Consider the following 21,193-nt stretch of genomic DNA (forward strand, 5'->3'; position numbering starts at 1 on the left):
ATAGTGCAGGTGGCACGTGACGCTGCGTCAAACTTCTATACTTAGTATCTACTTTCACTTTGACAAACTTGTCATAAACAAACCACAGATGCATTTCTAAATGAAATAGTCGGTTTTGTTTCCACGCATACTTATGTTTATCGTTGATGGAGTCTCCATAAACTACACGAAAGCTGCAGGTTAGTACTGTCGCATGCATGCAACTACGGATCAGATCGAACCGCTATAGTGTCTTTTTTGGCGACTTTGCGTACAATTAAAAATTATCTGGGCATAATTTGTTTGTTGGGACTTAAATTCGTGGTTGGGGACTTAAATTCGTGGTTGAGCTCAACCACGAAAATTAATCCCCCACGAATAATAATGATTTCACAGTACTGCACATTTTTAATGTGATTTCTCTAATTAGACCACACATTGTAACAGTTCACTTCTGGAATGGTAAAATATTTGCAGATATCTTTAAGTTATTTCTTCAAATTTAAAATTCAATTCCTCGTATCCTGAGAACTAAAATACAAACATGGTACACTTGTAATCTTGTTTGGTGTTTTGCATCTGGTAGCTTCACTCCTTATATAAAATGTATCGACCCATTGTTCAGTTATCTTAGACACATTGAGATGCAAACGCGATATAACCTGCAGCAGATGCAACTGAAATTGTACAATGACATATAGCACAAAGTAGATCCGCAACACTGTTTCCCTATCTATTGTATCATGCCAACTGCCATACTTTCACTATGGTATCTATTTCACACCGTATATTCACTTGTAAGGTACTCCTGATATAACTTGTAGCAGATCAAAGTGACACTGTTTAGTAATCTACAGCACTGAAGATCCCCCACCCACTCCCGATGCGTTTTGTTCTCTATCAAGGCACTGTAAAATCTCATATGCAATCATACAATTTCTCTTTCAGTTATCGATCACCCGCAGTATATTCACTCCCGACATTCCAAGGTTGACTCTCCTGAAACACAGGAACATTTGGCATAAAAAATCAGTAATATGTTCAGAAGATAAGACCAAGGAAATGCAACAAAAGTATATTCAAATCAGACATCTATACATTATCCAAGAAAGTATATGTGACAGACTTAAGTTTCATATTTAAACTTTTGATGAAAGTTGAACAAGAAGCATTTTTAATGTTCTGTAAGTGTATTTTCTAATTCTATGTAACTTTTGTTAACCTTTACCCTGCTAAATTTCTAAAATGGATTGGTCTATCATTCAACTTGTTTATCAACGCGGTGTTCACTGAAAATTTACTGACTGAATAGCAACAGTGCATGCTGATCTTGGTCTACACTGGTCACAAAGGCAGAATCACACTGGTCACAAAGGCAGAATCACTCGCCACCAGCAGGATAAAGGTTTAAACAAATCAAGTTTCCTCTTCAAAATACATGTATTATATATTTTACGTACCCAAGCATTCCATTTTCTGTGTGTTTTATATGATGCAGGAAAAACAGTATGGCATGGAAAAGATTATTCCGCCCCTAAAATAGAAAATGATACAGTATATATATCCTTTAAAATGTACATTGAAATCACACTAAATAGTATCAACAATTTGTTCATTCTCTGGGTTTTCTAGGCATTAACACTTGATTAGCCAGCTCTCCAACAGTTCACCGCTATATTGTGCAAACTGACTGACAATACCTGAAATTCAACTTAACACCTTTTCTTATTCAAGCAAAAAGGTATTTGTTACCTTATAATATAATCATCGGAACTGGACGTACAGTTCAAGAGTTCCAGCCATATGTGTTCAAGCGAGCCTAGGGAGGACAATATGTACCATATTGGGGGTTTTGGTCGCACCAGACATTGAGTTAAGGGAGGTGTTCAAGCGATACAAGTTTGAGTGAATGAAGTTGCACTGTAGCTGAGGAACTAACCATTACAGTTACTGGATCACTTTTCATAATCAATTCTTACAATTAGGATATTGACAACTGCAGTCATTTAATTTGGTATATTACTAAGCCTTATTGAACACATGATCTACAGAGCACACCAATGGTAGATACAAACGAAGTGAACATACCTTGGGTAGATTGTGTAAAGTATCTTTAATGACAACTTGGAAATGTGGTGGATTAATGCTGCTCTGATACAGTAACAGGTTGTCCTTTTCCAAATCTACAACATACAGAAGAATATGTAAGCTACGTAAACTACAAATCAAGGAAGATTTCCAAAAAATAAAGACATTAAATTTAAAAAGAAGGCATATCATCTTTGCAATTTCTAATTCCACAACAAAACAAGTAAGTGGGAACAACTTATAGAAAGGCATTGTATTGCTATTGCTATTGTATTCGCTTTAAAATTATCATAGGTAATACAAAATAACGAGAACATGACACACAGTTAGTAAAAATAGGACATGGAAAACATTTTAGCTGATATGTCAATATAAACATGGAAAGTCTGGAATCTGGATAATAATAAAATGACAAAGTCCTGGCTTATCTTTACAAGCCAAAGTTAAACTTACCTGGCGTATCTGGTGTTTTGATGAAATGCTGACATGTGAAAGTTTTACCATCGGGATATTTGAGGTCAGGTGGTAGCCTAGAATCCAGGTAACAACATAGCATATGCATCACCAACTAAAAATAAATGTTGAAATTAGATCTGTTAAATGCAGTATTTTCAAACAGAAGTAGTGTTTCAGTTAAACATTGTTTCTATAATACCTTATCAGTTTATGTTACAACTTGGAGGTATAACAGTCATAGCTTCTATTCCATCTTAACAGCTGATTGTATAAACTGACATGCTGCAGTTTAACTGAGGCCCAATAAGGGGTAGCTGAATTCTGAGCTCCATGTATAGATCTAAGAGGTATGAGAGACTCAACCACTTAAAATTACACAATAATTATCTGCCAGAATATAGATTACACAATCATCATGTATGTGAAATGAAAATCAAAACCTGTAAGGTATTGTTTGTTTTCCTATTTCTCTAGTTATTTCCCTAGTTTTTCTTACTAGATATCATTGATACAATTCCTGACTAAGACAGTATATGTAAAATTCTCATAATACCAATTTCACATCATTTTTTGTATATCACTTTCCTTTTACGATATACTGAGAAATGCTTATTTGTAAGTGACTAATTATTATGAATTTTTAAGCTATTTACTATCAAAAAAATGACATTCCGAAGAAATAATAAAGTTCAAAATAGAAAAAAATTCTCTATTTATTTCATCTTAAAAATTTGAAATCCACACATGCATATCCCAATAAAATGGCTGTTTTGGAAGAAACCATGAAATTATCACATGAGAAATTTAGTAATTTCACATTACCTGATTAACCTTTAGCCTGCTGGCAGCAAATGAATCTGCCTATGCGACCAGTACAGACCAAGATCAGCATGCACATCCTTGCAGACTGATCATAGTCTGCACTGTTCGCTATTCAGTCAGTAAATTTTCTGTGAACACCCTTTCAAATAATAAATCTTACTGCCCAAACTGAATGACGGATCAGTCCATTTTAGAAATTTAGCAGGCTAAAGGTTAATATATTCATGTAGACTAACATTTAACTTTTTTAAGACATACCCCAGCATCTGTAGGTAGATGTTCACCCCAGGCTTTGCCATACTGACCACCTGAACCTCCGCTGCACCAAGAATACTCACTGAGACACCCGTCACTACCCAACTCTATAATAAAACATAACATGATTTAGCCCCCACATGATTCTAGCATTGTCATTGGTTAAAATGTGGTCACATGGTAAACCGCTATACATTTTGTATTTCCATGGAGGGTCAGTAGATTTTCATGTTGGTTTAGGCTAAATATAAGCTGTCGATAAAACAATCAACTACTGAGGTTGTTAGTGATCCTCCATGGAAGTATTTTGGGTCAGTATGGTAAATATATGGTCTTGGCTAATGCCTCCCCACATTCATCGCACCGATTCCACTTATATCTGTGAAGGTTCACTAACAAACCCAATAATTAATAATAGCTTCCTTAAAGTAAACAAATTTTGTTTCTTTCAAATTCAAATCTTCAGATTTAACATATAACCTTTTACAACCATAACCAGAGACAAGAGGATACCAAACAATTTATACAATTTGTTTATTCTAATGTATTTTAGGTCGATTGTGAAGCAAGTTCTACAACTTATATTAATCACTCTTGACAACTCATTCCTGAACCATTTTCCTTTTAATGTTGAGCATAAAGCATAGCTTCCCTTTTAATGATGAGCATAGAGCAGGGGAGCTACTGTTACCATTTTTCACGTCATTGGTATGATGCAGCATGACCTCGCACACTTGAAGCAGACACTCTACCACTAGCCTAACAAGCTGGTTATTTATTTATACAATTCAATATATATGTCCAAGAAACTTTAACAATTCTCTTTCACTAAACATACAGAACTTTATATTTACACTTAAAGACATAATCAAGCCCAAGTTTAAAATATAACACAAAATATATGTAAACATGTCTGTGTGCACAAAAAGTGCTTTGTATTAGGTTTAAAATAATATATACTAATATTTGTAAAAATTAACACAGTATGACAGATAAAGAAAATAGGGGCCATTTACAGGCCTCTTCCATTCTGAAAATTTCTTAAAATATCATTAAGTATTCCCCAAAACTGACTTTACAACAGGTTTTAAAACAAGAGGACCATGATGGTCCTGAATCGCTCACCTATCCCCACATGACCCAGTGTTGAACTGAGTATGACGTCGCCGTTATTTCTATTATTTGACACAGTGACCTAGTTTTTGAGCACATGTGACCTAGATATCATCAAGATAAAAAATTCTGACCAATTTTCATGAAGATCCATTGAAAAATATGACCTCTAGAGAGGTCACAAGGTTTTTCTATTATTTAACCTAATGACCTAGTTTTTGAAGGCACGTGACCCACTTTTGAAGACCTAGATATCATCAAGGTGAACATTCTCACCAATTTTCATGAAGATCTCATGAAAAATATGGCCTCTAGAGAGGTCACAAGGTTTTTCTATTTTTCGACCTACTGACCTAGTTTTTGACTGCACATGACCCAGTTACGAACTTGACCTAGGTATCATCAAGCTGAACATTCTCAGCAATTTTTATATAGATCCATTGAGAAATATGGCCTCTAGAGACGTCACAAGGTTTTTCTATTTTTAGACCTACTGACCTAGTTTTTGAACGCACGTGACCCAGTTTCGAACTTGACCTAGATATCATCAAGATGAACATTCAGACCAATTTTCATGAAGATCTCTTGAAAAATATGGCCTGTAGAGAGGTCACAAGGTTTTTCTATTTTTAGATCTACTGACCTAGTTATTGACCGCACATGACCCAGTTTCTAACTTGATCTAGATATTATCAAGGTGAACATTCTGACTAATTTTCATAAAGATCCCATGAAAAATATGGCCTCTAGAGAGGTCACAAAGTTTTTCTATTTTCAGATCTACTGACCTAGTTTTTGACCGCACGTGACCCAGTTTCAAACTTGATCTAGACATCATCAAGGTGAACATTCTGACCAATTTTCATGAAGATCTCTTGAGAAATATGGCCTCTAGAGAGGTCACAAGGTTTTTCTATTTTTAGACCTACTGACCTAGTTTTTGACCGCACGTGACCCAGTTTCGAACTTGACCTAGGTATCATCAAGGTGAACATTCTGACCAATTTTTATGAAAATCCATTGAGAAATATGGCCTCTAGAGAGGTCACAAGGTTTTTCTATTTTTAGACCTACTGACCTAGTTTTTGACCCCACGTTACCCAGTTTCGAACTTGACCTAGATATCATCAAGATGAACATTCTGACCAATTTTCATGAAGATCTCATGAAAAATATGGCCTCTAGAGAGGTCACAAGGTTTTTCTATTTTTAGACCTACTGACCTAGTTTTTGACCGCATGTGACCCAGTTTCGAACTTGACCTAGATATCATCAAGATGAACATTCTGACCAACTTTCATAAAGATCCCATGAAAAATGTGACCTCTAGAGTGGTCACAAGCAAAAGTTTACGCACGCACGGACGGACGGACGACGGACGCCACGCGATCACAAAAGCTCACCTTGTCACTTTGTGACAGGTGAGCTAAAAACCCTTTTCAAATACTGAGCTATTGTTTTCCTAAATCAAAAGGCCCGAGTCCTTTCCCCGCTTTAGTTTAAAATAACCTGTATGTGGCAAGTAAAGAGTTTGGATAGAATGAAAAGTACAAAATCTGCAACATATGACTGTTTAGCCTTGCAGAAATTTGAATCTGGAATATTGATTTCAAATAAACCCTTGAAATTTTACAAATAAAGCCATACAAAACACAAGACTGAACAAAGTTCATCAGTTTTGTTTTACTTCTTATAGAATATTCATATTACAGGGTAATTTTTCCAACAGCTTACCTTTGATTCTCTTGACTAGATATTCTTGATAAGAAGTGAAGTCCAGGTATGGAACCAGCACATTCAGTGTAGGTACATAACTACCCTTTGTTAAAGCTAGCTGTTTCAGTATTGACACTCCAACCTCTGAAATAAAATGAGCTATTTTATTTTGCAGTGTTTTAATTCACATCAATACAATTTAAGTCACATGTCCAATTTCAGACTTTAAATGGTGGATAAAGACTTCAGATGCCCTTTTGAGCATTATTTCAGGCAAAAGCGGGCCGTTGTGTTCAACTACAGACCTTCTGCAAGCCAGCTGAAATGGTTTCATTGGTTTCCGTATATAACGACCCTGTAAGGGCTTAAATAAGAGAGGTGAGGGTAAGTGATTCTAATGTCAGCAAACTTAACCACTTGACATCAGAGGTCCCTTAAGAGCAATTTCAATTCAATGTCGAACAGGAAGGTAACTTTTACTATGTCCAATTTCTAGTCAACCCAAGCTTCAATTAATTTCTTTTAAAAACAATATTATATTTGTCATAAGACTCAATAGTGGCAGGAATAATACAGACATACATTATACAACATTAAATTTCATTTGATAATAGAAAGTGGAAATGCACTTATTAATTCAAATTTTTTAAACAATTAAAACATTCCATTATGTCTTTCTATTAAAGTAATGAATTTGGCATTAAAAATGCCAAAATGGACATAACTCCAGAGAGACAAAGACTATCTGACTGGTAACTGAGCCTGGCCAAGATACCGTAATATGTTCATAAACATAAACATTAAACAAGTTTGGTGAACACTGGATAAGAACTGTGTTATCAAACATATTTAAGTGGACAGTGTCAATTTTTGCAATTTCAGGTAGTTCAAGGGCCATAACACAAGACTGGCTGGGAGTATCCAGTTGGTTACCGAACATGTCCAAGATATGTGCATAAATACGGCGACCCATTTGGTGAACACTGAATAAAAACTGCAGACACCGCCAATTTTCACAATTTTTAATCATTCAAGGGCCATAAATCAGGAGGCACTAAACTCTGGATGGGTATTAAACTTGGCCGAGATATTACACTGATAAACATTGTGACCCAGTTTGGTAAACATTAGATCTTTTTTCTTTTGTTTTTGTTGGGTGAAGAGTAACACTGACACAACTTAGGTAATACAATGACTTTTCCAGCTTTTGAAGGTGGAGTAAAACCCCAGGTGCCCCTCACAGTATTGTTTCAGGTATGGACGGTACCTGGGTAGAACCACCATCCTTCTGTAAGCCAGACGGATGGCTTCATCACATGAAAAATTCTACACCTTAGGCGAGGTTTTAAACCTATATCGGTGAGAGGCAAGTGATTCAGTCAGTGACCAAAACCGCTTGGCCATAGATTGTTTGTTTGTTTTGGGTTTAACGCAGTTTTTCAACAGTACTTTAGTTATGTAACAGCGGGCAGTTAACCCAGCCAGTGTTCCTGGATTCTGTACCAGTACAAACCTGTTCTCTGCAAGTAATGCCACAGAAGCCCCTAAACACTGCTCTGATTAAGACAGCAGAATGTCAATTCGAGCAATTTTGAGTAATTCATTGGCCATAACTCAATAAAAATTTGAAGGACCCAACTGGTTATCAAACTTGACCGTGATATTATGCCCATAAACATAAACAATACTCTCCCTTTCTTTACTGTTCAACCTTAAATATATGTTATGACACGATGTATCATGGAACAAGAACATCAAGCGGTTCATGAGAAGTTGTTTAAAGCTTTGTTTCTTTTAATTTTTAGCCCAAAAACTCCTAAACCATCTAAACAAAGAAGAGAGAAGTCCATGCTAGGATTCTGCCGATTAAGTCTGGCGTAATGCCAGCAAGTACTTTCAGATGAGACGTTTCAAACGAACTGTTGACACAAGAAAAAGGATGCAGGATGACAGACCATTCAGCTAAATTAATAGTTCACCCTGAACCTTTTTTGGTTCAGCTGAGCTAATAAAAACCAACAACAAAGGTCTTAATTTATACATTAAAAACTTCTTACCACCAATTTCAGTATCTTCAGATCCAATCTTTCTAAGTTGTGAATTTACATTGTCTATTTCACGTGCCAATTTCACCATTATTGTGTTACCAAGCCACTGTAAAATAGTTTTAATGCAAAAAAATTCAAGCTGGAAACAAGGCTCACAAATAACTGTCACATATTGTATAAAAAGACAATTCCCCAGCATGGAAATATTTGCAAAATTAAAATGTAGGTAAAAGATAAATCATTCCTACGGTAAACTTCATACACATTATACTTGTGAACATAAAATAAACTGGATTAAGTGTATAAACCGTAGTGTCTGAGGTTTAGGATACTACACACTAATAAATGTACAAGTTAACAGTCAGAAATGTATTGCCACTAGCAACAAAAGTCAGCATAGATAGCTCACTGGAGTTTCACTGCATAATAGCTGTAGTGAGAGAAGATATTTGTTTGTTTCAGTATATGATTAATATATCTTTCACATGTGAACACCAGATGCAGTATTTTCACGAATGGCATAGCCACAAGTGAAAATGGAAGACACGGTGTTCATGAGTGAAATTTAATCTAATCTTACATGTAAAACAAACAAATTTTCTTTTTATTTCATGTTCTGACAAAATTTACACATTTTATAGTTTCATACTAGTGAGTAATATATCTGATATCTGCACTGTGTAATTACCGGATATATTTCAAGCTACTATTTCGATAATTCACTGAAAACCATGTAAAATTGGGGAATATATACGATGGTTTGATTTTTGCTAATATTTGCGAATAACATAACTTGAGAATTCAAAATATTCATGAATATTAACCCTTACCATGCTAAATTTCTATAATGGACTGCTCCATCTTCCAATTTTGGCAGTACCATTAATCATTTGAAGGGGTGTTTACTGAAAATTTACTTACTGAACAGCGAACAGTGCAGACCATGATCAGACTGCATGGATGTGCAGGCTGATCTTGGTCTACACTGGTTGCAAAGGCAGAATCAATCGTGTCCATCATGGTAAGGGTTAATCTGCATAATGTCCTAAAACACAAGTACTCACATTTCGCAAATTCTTAACAATGCAAATAAGGTTGCTGATCATGAAACTGCTAAAAAACACCTGTGCTAAAATTACACAGTCTACAGCAGGTAACAATTTGGTTGCGACTCATCCATAAAAGTATACAAGGAGGCCTACCGGTATTCACAATTTAGGTAGCATTTATGGCATGACAATGGCAATAAATTCCTTTGTTTTTAACCAAATTCAGAACATAAATTACCTTTCTAAGCCTTTCAATCCAGAGGAATAAATTATCATCAGTAACACCCAGTGGTCTCCACACCTGAAATAAGCCAAGACAAAACAATCAATGATCTTATAGTACCTCACTTTTTCAAAATAAAGATATAATAATTTTAAAAACTTTCAAATATATGCAAATATATTTCTTAAAATTAAATCTATACATATTTTTAGTAGTTATTATAAAACTGCAACATTATTTAAAACATATGAGGTTTCGATATTTAAGAAAAAAATGTGATCAAAGAAAATACAACTCTGTTTGGACCTATTGAGCAGAAGTATTTGTTTATTCTTCCACAAAATACAGTCCATTCTTTACAATTTCAATACCAGTGCATGCATACAAGTCAACAAATCCATATAACCCTGTGAAACAGTCATTTTAGCCAAAGTCATGAAGTTCCATGCCCACTAAATGATTTCACAATTAATCAAAGAATTATAAACTTTATTGTAGACATTTTGGTAAAAAATCAGTATAAGATCAAGCCTATAGATTCTAAATTAAGTTGGTGGCCTTTGGGCTTCATGGATGTTGTTTCAAGCAATTATCGCTGATCTGACAGACAGAACATGAGCTGAAGAGTTATATAATATGACCTTAATTCTACTTTCTGTTCCTTAAAATTTGTAATAAGTTATTTAATGAATTTTGGTTTCATTTTGCAAGATCCTGTTATAACTTATACATCAGTCTAAACTCTCTAAAACTCTAAAGGTCTCTAGGGGGTACTGGGACTCTTTTTGAACTTTAAAATGCATCTTTTATACTGTTGATTTTATGGCCAAAATTTTGACAAGTAAACGTTGCTTTTGTAACACTTCACCAATAAATAAGTCTTAAAACATTTTGGTGTCAAAAATGGCCATCAAAATCACTCGGATGATAAACTGAAAACTTACTAAATAAGTTGAAAACTTAACAAGTTCTTAATGTCATCATTAATATGAACAACATTGTCCAATATTTAACTTGAATTGTGTCCATAGGACACAAATGCTCCGACAAACTATGCAATTACATGAACACATAAAATTTCTTTACTATACCCTATATAACAGTGAAATTAACAAAGGGCCACAACACTAATCAAAATGGTCACAGCCATTCCTTTATGGTCATATTCAGATATGGTTGTGCAACTGTGCAACTTTGAATCTATTCCTTCAAAAAGTGTATGAGGAGTTGAATGCACCAAATTTCTTCACTATGGCCTATTTTGTGAACTTAAGAAAGGGCCATAATTCTAGAAAAAAATTGCCACAGAAAAAAGTCCATTATTTATGGTCATCTTCAAATCAAGGTCCTTCATCTGTGAAACTTTCAAGCATATCCTTTTAATGGTGTTTGGGGAGTTGGACACACACGATTTCCATCAAAGGGCCATAACTGCAGTAAAAATAGTCACAGAAAAAATCCCTTCCTTTTAGGTCATCTGCACATCAAGGTTGTTCATCTTGAAAGTTTGAAGCAAAATCAGACTAATAGTGTGGGAGGACTTGGACACGATTTCCGGACGTACATACAGATGGACAGACAGCAGTAACGCTATATGCCCCCCACATAAATGTGGGAAGATAATTAAGGAAAAATCAAGACAAAACCTTGTAACAAGGAAGGTATATCAACAAGTAGTCAACTGTTTATTTTACCTCTTCTCCCATATTGTCATTATCATCTGCCCCCGACTTGTGATACTGAGGTGATCTGCTAGCTAACTGGTACTGGTTTTTTCTCAGTATATGACTGTAATCAATACTTGGTCGACCGTAACTCCAGAATGAGGAACCGTTTAAAGACATATCCTGAGAACCTATCCAATAACACAACACAAAAAACATGGTTCAGTACAGCATTTACAGCAATGCTCCATCATTTACAAAATTCTGTGTGTCTAAGAAGTTCTTCCCTAGTTTCTTAAATAATGATGCTTAGTTATAAAAATAAGAATAATTCTATGGCACACATATACAAGGTCTGAAACATAAAATAGATATACAATATGTGAAACATAGAATACTGTTAAATCATTTAATTTCGTGGGCATGAAATTTCGTGGTTTTGGTCAAAACGGCAATTTCGTGGGGATATGAATTCGTGGATTTCAAGTTTTGAACATAAAATGAATGGGAATTTTACTTGTTCGTTTGGATTAAATTTCGTGGATTGACTCAACCACGAAATCCACGAAAATTAGTCCCCCACGAATATTAATGATTTCACAGTAAAATCTTGCTGAAATCCTTCAAGGGGTTCAAGAGTTACATAGCGGACACAAAATTGCTAACGTACAGACAGACAGACAGACAGACGGACACCGGTGTCACAACATAACACATCCCTTCGGGCGTATAATAAAGTCACTAAGTAATTTCTCATATATATAAAATTAATTAACCAGAACTCACAAGAACCAGAACTAGGTCTGACGTAATTAGTTCGGAGACCAGTCTAAAATGCAATCTTGTCATTGGTCAATTTAGATATTGTACTCAAAATCAACCAATCAGAAGCTGGCATTTGGTAGAGTACTTTTTATATATAAGGGCTTCCCCTTGTCAAGTTTTCTATAAAGAATCCATCTCTCTGTTAGAAGACAACTCTTGGTTGACAAATTGACAAATGTGCCAAACTAATTCATTTCATTATTATAAACTGACATTTATATTTGTGTACTATACAAACTGTAAGTACTAACTGAGATGTGCTCTGTATTCTTTTTCATCCTGCTCTTTAAGATACATGGACAATGACTGTAGGTCTGTCATCTTGTCTGAAGGAGCTAGATGTAAAACATAAAGTAAATACATTAAAATTAATATGTTTTTAAAACTGCATTCTTGTTAGTAATACATGAAAAAAATGATTCAATTGTAATACAGTCCAGACGTTCTGAAAATTTTGGTTAGTCTTCTGCTTAATATATATAAATGATTATTTTATAATATGTTGTTTTGCAGAGCAAATCTATTTGTCAAGTGACTTGAATGAATCAGTCAACTATTCCACATCAAAAACAAATCATCTCTAAACTGAAAAATTAAAGTAGCAAAAACTATTATAAATTTCAGCAAATCAAAACAGAAGTAAACCAAACCATTTTTAGTTTCAACACAAGCAGATTCAGACAATACTAGGTAATGTAATTAATTACAACTGTAAATACAACATTTGTTTCAAGGCACAATCATTAACTAATTTCGATAAGAAATTCAACTAATTAAGTACAGCATGCAACTGACTGTCTAAATAAAGACATGGTACACTCAAAACTGTGCAACCATTTCTCAGAAAGTCTACTGATTGATAACTTACATGGAGACCTGAATGACGAGGACAGGGAGAGACGAGACCGGAGACCACTGCAGTCCAGACTTGACATGGACATTCCCGGAGAGTATGGTAAACTGTGTGACATTGAGGCACCTGACGAATATCCCGACATATTGCTGTGTGAAAAACTTGCACTCTAAAAGCCATAAAATAAGAGTTGAAGATACATACAGTACAGTATGATATATGTAAAAGTTCTCCAAAGTATAATCTGCATAAAGTGTCACATAACATATGACAACAGTATTATTATTCCTACATTTTGCCAATGCCAGTTACACATTATAAATTTTATGAATATTCTGTTTTACTGCATTTGATAATGAATGAGTAGTAATGGAGCAAACTGGTCATGTGTGTCAAAAGATGACCTTCAGCATTCAAAACATCTGAATGTAGACATTTTTTTTGCAAAACATTTAGACTTGACCACCGACACTGCTTTTCCCATTATAGAAGTTACCAAATTCATGTTATATTTTCTAGTTGATTTCCCTCATGTTTAAACAAAATGTCTCTTCTGTGTTTTAACAGTTCAGATTTCATGCTCCATATTAAAAATTTGATACTGGGGGACCGTTTTAGGCAAACTGTTTGAGGTCTATGACTACATATCACTTGCTCCTGCAAAGCTTGGGTTCAAAACCACACAAGGGACACAGAATTCTTTCAAGAAACCATCAAGCTGGCTTGCAGAATGTTGGGTGGTTACCCCTTTGCTCATCTGTGCCTGAAACCTGCGATTTTCCTTCGTTAAAAACTTGAACCAAAACTATGTCCATGGGACTCTGTATGCAACAAAACAAACAATTATGAACATGTATGATGTTTTTTATTTAAACTGGTTACCTACCCTGTCAAATGATGAATAGTGGCCACCTGATGTTGACAAAAATGATGCACCTGGACTTGCATAACTCTGTGCCCCCGTAAAGGAACCCAAATTAGTAGGTGTCACATGACCCATGCTGCTCCAGGGGCTAGATGTTGGGGAGTAAGCTGTCTGGCTTGATGGGGAGCTCGAGAAAACTAGACTATGCTCGCTACCTGGTGATAACAGAGGCCTCACTGGAGACAGCGTAAATCCAGGATCTGAAATGTTAAAACATGTTTAGACAACTAAACAATCTACTGTTTCATCTGCTAAATCCGTAACAGTTTTTTCTTTCTTTCGAAAATATCTTCTCTAAATTTTACAAGACCTGTAGTTTGCAGAGACAGTAGCAAGATCTTTCTGAATACTCAAGACATATTTATCATAATGTAAGACAAAGTATTTTTCCCTAGAAATAAGTTATGGTCCATAATTTCATCCTTCAAACTTTTCTTGAAATTTATTTTAATATGTTGGTTTAGTGCTAACTGAAGCTGTCCTGAAAGTTAATAAGAATATTTCAAACAAGAGCTGTCAGAGGACAGCAACGCTCGACTATTCAACAGCCTTGTCAATTGAATGAATACAAAAGTCGAAAAAGGGGCATAATTTTGTAAAAGTACAAAACAGGGTTATGGAACCTGCACAGTGCTTATCAGCTCATGACAGTGGACATGTGCGTGAAGTTTCAATCCATTCCCATAAGTGGGTACTGAGATACCAACTTACATATAAAAATTTAACAAAAAACTGCTAAGTTGAAAAAGGGGCATAATTTTGTAAAATGCAAAGTAGAGTTATTGAACCTTTGCACTGCATGTCATATCATGACAGTGAACAAGTGTGTGAAGTTTCAATCCTTTCCCATTAGTGGATACTGAGATACCAGCTTACATACAAAAACTTAACCAAAAACTGCTAAGTCGAAAAAGGGGCATAATTTTGAAAACTTGCAAAGTAGAGTTATGGAACATGCACACTGCATGTTAGATAATGACAGTGAACAAGTGTGTGAAGTTTCAATCCATTCCCATTAGTGGATGCTGAGATACCAGCTTACATACAAAACCTTAACCAAAAATTTCTAAGTCGAAAAAGGGGCATAATTTTGTAAAAAAGCAAAATAGTGTTATGGGACCTGCTTAGTGCATGTAAGATCATGACAGTGAACAAGTGTGTGAAGTTTCAATCCATTCCCATTGGTGAGTACTGAGATACCAGCTTACATACAAAACCTTATCCAAAAATTTCTATGTCGAAAAATGGGGCATAATTTTGTAAAAAAGAAAAACAAGAGTTATGGAACCTGTGCAATGTAAGTCAGTTTATCACAGTGAATAAGTGTGTGAAGTTTCAATCCATTCCCACAAGTGGTTACTGAGATACCAGCTTACATACAAAAACTTAACCAAATTGGGACGCTGACGCAGACGCCAATGCATGGGCGAGTCCAATAGCTCTACTAGTACTATTCTATGAATAGTCGAGCTAAAAATGGAATCAAGTTAAATTTTAAAAATAGCTAAAATTTTGTAATTTACGCTGGAATTTACCCCACCAAAATTCATTTTTTCAGACAAACTCAAAAGTAATCAATACATTTTGAAAAACGCTAAATAACTTCCTATGGACATCCTTTGACTGGCTTTTGAGTTCTTTAGAATAATGTATATTACTGATAACTGCATCATGCATTTAAAAGGAAGTTGATAAAAAAAACCTTTACTGAAAAGGTAGATCTTATACAGTAGCAGACAAGTTGTATTTTGAGTTCAAACCAATATTTTACAGTAACTGTAGTACACGTAACCAACATTTTACAGTTACTGTAGTTTAAAGACACGTTACCAACATGTCACAATAATTTTAGTACATGTTACCATTAGTTGTGCTAAACTACTACACAAATATGCGTTTTGAAATAAAATGATTACTAGCTTTAAATTGAGAAATATGCACTTGTTCTAACATTGCTCTCTTAAAAGCTGCACAGTAGAACATGACTGTGCATATTTCTAGATAGAGTTTATTTTCCGACTCTGAATCAGTGAAACATTAAAGACAAAGAACGTACCATTATCTCGTACACCAAGAAGCTGTTTCTGAACCCGTGTAACTTCCACTTGTCGACTGAACACATAATACGATATATATTTGAACACGTCAAAGGCTATATTTAGCATGAATACCAAAACCACGATGAACTCTGAAATTGCAAGAAATGCACATTAATTTTCAGATTTTCATAAAATTGGAAATGTTCATCTGATAGTCATGATAGTCTCTTTGAAAAATAGGCTGTGCCGATTCACTATAAATTTATCTGCTTGTGTTTCTTTTTTGCAAATCTTTACACTTATACTCAGGAGCCAGCTAAATAAATAAATACAATTTATGTCTGTTGTGTCTGTATGGGATGTTTCCCTGTAAATTAGTAAAATTTTATCTCCAGGCATGTAGATCTAGTGTCAGCGATCAAGCACCCTCGATGATTTATTTTGGTTTTGTTGCACTCTGGACATATAAATTTGAGATGCATTCTAACCTGCATTTTTTCACATCTCAGAACATGTGAAGGCATTCGCCTAAAAATCCTATTGGGAGCTATGCCAATGCAAGACAAGTAAAGAAAGTTTCAAAGATCATCTTACCAATGTACCACAGAAAACTGCTATTTATGTCCAAACCTCCTGCCACAATGCTGAAAGTCCTGAAAAAATAACGTGCAGAACTGTTAGAAATGTTTTAGCAACATGACTTAATACTGTCCGGAGAGAAATAATTCAAATACACAAAAAGTCATGTACACGTACATATTATATTCTCCAGTTATAAACTTAAGTTACGATTACAGTGGTAAATGACAAATTTAGCACGTTTAAAAAGACATGACTATACATGTATGTCTGTATTTTACAACCAGCAAAATCAAAATAAGGTAGGAAGAATTATTTATAAACAAGAGATGTCATTAATACATGACTTACAGACCTGACTCTTGCATGCAAAACACCATTCTCACCATGCTTGAACAATTGTTGGTATACCTTTAATCAGCTAAAAGGATAATCTGGTACATTTTAAAGAAATAGATCTGTGATATATTTAACCACGGTTCAGAGTTGAGATGCTTAGGAATTGCTCACTCACAACATCAATGTAAGGAAACATATAATATCTATTATAACTATATGTAACTAAATGTAAGCATGTCAATTAAATGTGAGAAATATATTCTACAATGATTTAAAAAAAAACTAGTTTTCCACCCACAATTGTACCTGTGTATCCATTGAATCTGTAGTTAAAAGTTATAGCTATGACACAGTGTATGAGAAAGACAAACTTTCATGAAGTCAGAGGATATTAACCCTTATCATGCTGGACACGACTGATTCTGCCTTTTCAACCAGTGTAGATCATGATCAGCCTACACGGATGTGCCGTCTGTGATCATGATCTGAACTGTTCGCCATTCAGTCAGTATATATTTGGTATGCACCCCTTTTAATAGTTAATGGTACTGTCCAAACTGAAAGATCTCTATGGACAAGTTCATTATAGAAATTTTGCAGGGTAAGGGTTAATATAAATATACTTACATTTCCATGTACAAGAAACATGCTGCAGCTATATTCATAAAGATAGATGTAAAAGATCTTCTAGCATCTTTCAACAACAGTCTCTTCTTCCATGACTTTTCTACAATTTCACAAGATGTTGGGCCTTGGACCACGGGTGATGGGCTTTCTGCAAGACCCATTGTTGTGTCTCACGAATCTAAAATACATAAGAAATATTAACAGATATTTTATTTTTAACAGTTTTCACAAATAAGTTGAAAATTTTCATTTAAATATTACATGTAACAGTGTTCTTTTTCCTTGGCCACTAATTCTGGAAGGATTTTACTAAAGTATGCACTGCCAAGCAAATTTATTTGTTTGTGTTTTGCAGGTGTATCAAGTATTCTCAAGGCATATGTTCTTGATAACAAGAGCACCACTGTGCAGGTGCAGACGCTCATCTGATTGTTTTGTCCAAAAGGGGCTATAATACTTGCAAAAAGCAATGTAGAGTTACAGTACTTGCTGTGCAGTCAGCTTTTAATGGTGAATAAGTGCTCCAAGTTTCAAAGCAATAGCTTTAATAGTTTAGCAGAAAAGCTGACCTAAACATAAAACTTAACCAAGAAATCTGATATTTTCTAAGTCCAAAAGGGGCCATAATTCTTGCAAAAAGCAGGATGGAGTTATGTTTCTTGCTGTACAGAGTCAACTAATGATGGTGAACAAGTGTTGCAAATTTTAAAGCAATAGCTTTGATAGTTTAGGAGAAAAGCTAACCTAAACATAAAACTTAACCAGGCAACGCCGACGTCGATCAAGTGATCACAATAACTCATCATTTTTTTTCCCAAAAATCAGATGTGCTAAAAAGGTGACAAAACTCGTTGTTATGAAACGCATTTATCTTACGGATTAAAGGAATTTTGACTGTTTGTTTGATGCACACGTGTTCAGTCACTGATATGCGACTTTTGACTATTAAATGGATTGAAGAAATTGCAAGAGCGGCAATTAAGTGCTAATTTGAATGTACGTTAATTTGCCGATCAGCGGCTGTCAACAGGGATTAAAGGCACAAATTCACAGAGCTCCAGATAAGCTTTTGGTGCAATTGGGTATATACCCATCACTTTGTGTCTGAATTGGGTATTGGAAATCTGAATTGGGTAAAAATAATATCATTACCCAGCCTTTTCAGAAGTAATCGGGTATGTGCTAAAACCAATTGGGTATTCAATCTTGCACAAACAATTATTTTTTCTTGTGGCTTAAATTAAATTGTGTATGCTTGCAGTATACATGGTATATATCATTAACCAGGTTTGACTAAGTACATAAAAGTACTTTAATGGCACCTTTCAATGTTTAATACAACAAGAGCACCGCCTTGCGGGTGCTGACGCTCATCTGATTTTTTGAGAAAAATTGTCCTACCCATGATTTTCTAAGTCCAAAAAGGGCCATAATTCTTGCAAAAAGCAGGATGGAGTTATGTTTCTTGATGTACATAGTCAGCTTATGATGGTGAACAACTGTTGCAAGTTTCAAAGCAATAGCTTTAATAGTTTAGGAGAAAAGCTGACCTAAACATAAAACTTAACCAAGAAATCTGATATTTTCTAAGTCCAAAAGGGGCCATAAGTCTTGCAAAAAGCAGGACGGAGTTATGTTTCTTGCTGTACATGGTCAGCTTATGATGGTGAACAAGTGTTGCAAGTTTTAAAGCAATAGCTTTGATAGTTTAGGAGAAAAGCTGACTTAAAACATATTACTCAACCAAGAAAACTGATTTTCTAAGTCCAAAAGGGGCAATAATTCTTGAAAAAAGCAGGATGGAGTTATGTTTCTTGATGTACAGGGTCAGCTTATGATGGTGAACAAGTGTTGCAAGTTTCAAAGCAATAGCTTTGATAGTTTAAGAGAAAAGGTTGACCTAAACATAAAACTTAACCAAGAAATCTAATATTTTATAAGTCCAAAAGGGGCCATAAATCTTGCAAAAAGCAGGATGGAGTTATGTTTCTCGCTGTGCAGGGTCAGCTTATGATGGTGAACAAGTATTCCAAGTTTCAAAGCAATAGCTTTGATAGATTAGGAGAAAAGCTGACCTAAACATAAAACTTAACCAGGCAACGCCGACACCGATCATGTGATGACAATAACTCATCATTTTTTTTCAAAAAATCAGATGAGCTAAAAATGTATTTAAAATTGTAATGAAATGTTAAACAGTACTCTCTTTTTAAAAATGTTTTTACATGCCTGTAAGCAATGTAAACATGTGTATTACTATTTTAATTCATAGTACCAAAGATATTTTTTTCTCCAATTATTTAATGTTTTTTGAGATACTTTTGTTCCATCCTTAATGCAGCCGAAGATCATTTCATCCACAATACATGCAATATCCCGAACAATGTGTTCACAGCAATATGCGTTCTCCCATAAGATGTCGTCCAGTATTGGTGACACTACATCGTCAAAAACAGATAAATGTTTTTGTTGAGCAGCAAAATATCCCACTAATTCGTTTGTTTGTGCTGCAACAATGTTTTTTCTGCGATCTCTTTTACATTTTATCAGCGTAAAAATTGTTTACAAAGCGTCCAAGTAACACCGATCAGCCGACTGAATGGTCCTATAATTTTTTCCTATAATTAGCAACCTGTTCTCCGGTAACGTATAACCAGTCAGTTGTTTAGCGTTAAAGTCTCGTACCCATTATATAATAAGGAAAATGCAATACGTAAGCGATTTTTTATGAACTGGGTATTAGGAATTTTAATTGCGTTTCACTACGCACACTGAATGAATTCAATTGGGTTTTCTGCAACTTTAATTGCGTAAATACGCAGCTTATCTGGAGCTCTGATTCATCGTATTCTGTCGGGCGATAATTTCAACAAATAATTTAAGTAAATATGTTATTCTTAAACAAAACTTGTTTTTCGCTGGGATTTTCGGCGAGTAAACAAACGTCATCAGAGATCGATCAATTAGCAGCCAGATTTAGTGTTGTTTCGTGCTTTATACTCTCACATTTCACTCAGTTTGATCTGTAAACAGGTAATCTATAAGACTGGTATAGTCTGTATTGTTTTCAAAAAGATTTACACATGGATCAATCAACACCTTTGATAATGACGGACATAATACAAACCGTCAGTGTTGGCACGTGGCGCGATTGACATCTGTCAGAAGCTAATATACGACGCTCCGCCTACTGGCATACTTCTGTTTATGGCAGCATCACCAGGATTTTGATTGACAAGGGGGCAGAACTTTCAAACTTGAGACGCATCAAAGAAAATTTCCACGGGCCCAGCTGACGCACGGGGCATTTTTTGTGCAGGTCAGTAGTCCAAATAATTGTACTCGAGAGTTGAATATTGTTAATATTTTTTTGACTTGTCGATATCAGCCTAATTGTACTCGAGAGTTGAATATCGTTAACTTAATATTTTCTTGACTTGTCGATATCCGCCTCCGAGTACAAACCGGAAAAGGAAAAGAATGTGATAGCACTGTCCCCTTCTTTGCGTAAATTATGTTATAATAAAGCGACGGATCAAAAAAAGAAATACATACATAGAAAGCCTGTAATTTTGCCTTTCAAATGATGTATA

General features: G+C 35.0%; 1 protein-coding gene across 1 annotated transcript; it reads right to left on the reverse strand.

Moving 5' to 3' along the window:
- Positions 1-736: 736 nt before the first annotated feature.
- Positions 737-17,761, reverse strand: LOC128548098 (transmembrane protein 209-like). Its single transcript, XM_053522483.1, has 15 exons — positions 17,601-17,761; positions 16,650-16,708; positions 16,073-16,204; positions 13,978-14,216; positions 13,107-13,260; positions 12,490-12,573; positions 11,444-11,604; positions 9,765-9,827; positions 8,487-8,583; positions 6,448-6,573; positions 3,604-3,707; positions 2,521-2,635; positions 2,068-2,162; positions 1,440-1,513; positions 737-978 (listed from the first exon to the last, which is right to left on the reverse strand). Exons 1-15 carry the CDS (start codon positions 17,759-17,761, stop codon positions 924-926), a joined length of 1,719 nt encoding a protein of 572 aa, XP_053378458.1. The 3' UTR covers positions 737-923.
- Positions 17,762-21,193: the final 3,432 nt, after the last annotated feature.

This window comes from Mercenaria mercenaria, chromosome 14 (genome assembly GCF_021730395.1).
Source record: "Mercenaria mercenaria strain notata chromosome 14, MADL_Memer_1, whole genome shotgun sequence".
NCBI classification, from domain to species: Eukaryota; Metazoa; Mollusca; class Bivalvia; order Venerida; family Veneridae; genus Mercenaria; species Mercenaria mercenaria.

Coding starts and splice junctions, on each gene's coding strand:
- LOC128548098 (XM_053522483.1), bottom strand. CDS start 17,761: ATGGGTCTTGCAGAAAGCCCATCACCCGTGGTCCAAGGCCCAACATCT. Junction 6,574..8,486: donor TGAAGATACTGAAATTGGTG/GTAAGAAGTTTT, acceptor ATTTTATTTCAG/AGGTTGGAGTGTCAATACTG. Junction 3,708..6,447: donor TCTAGTCAAGAGAATCAAAG/GTAAGCTGTTGG, acceptor GTTTTATTATAG/AGTTGGGTAGTGACGGGTGT.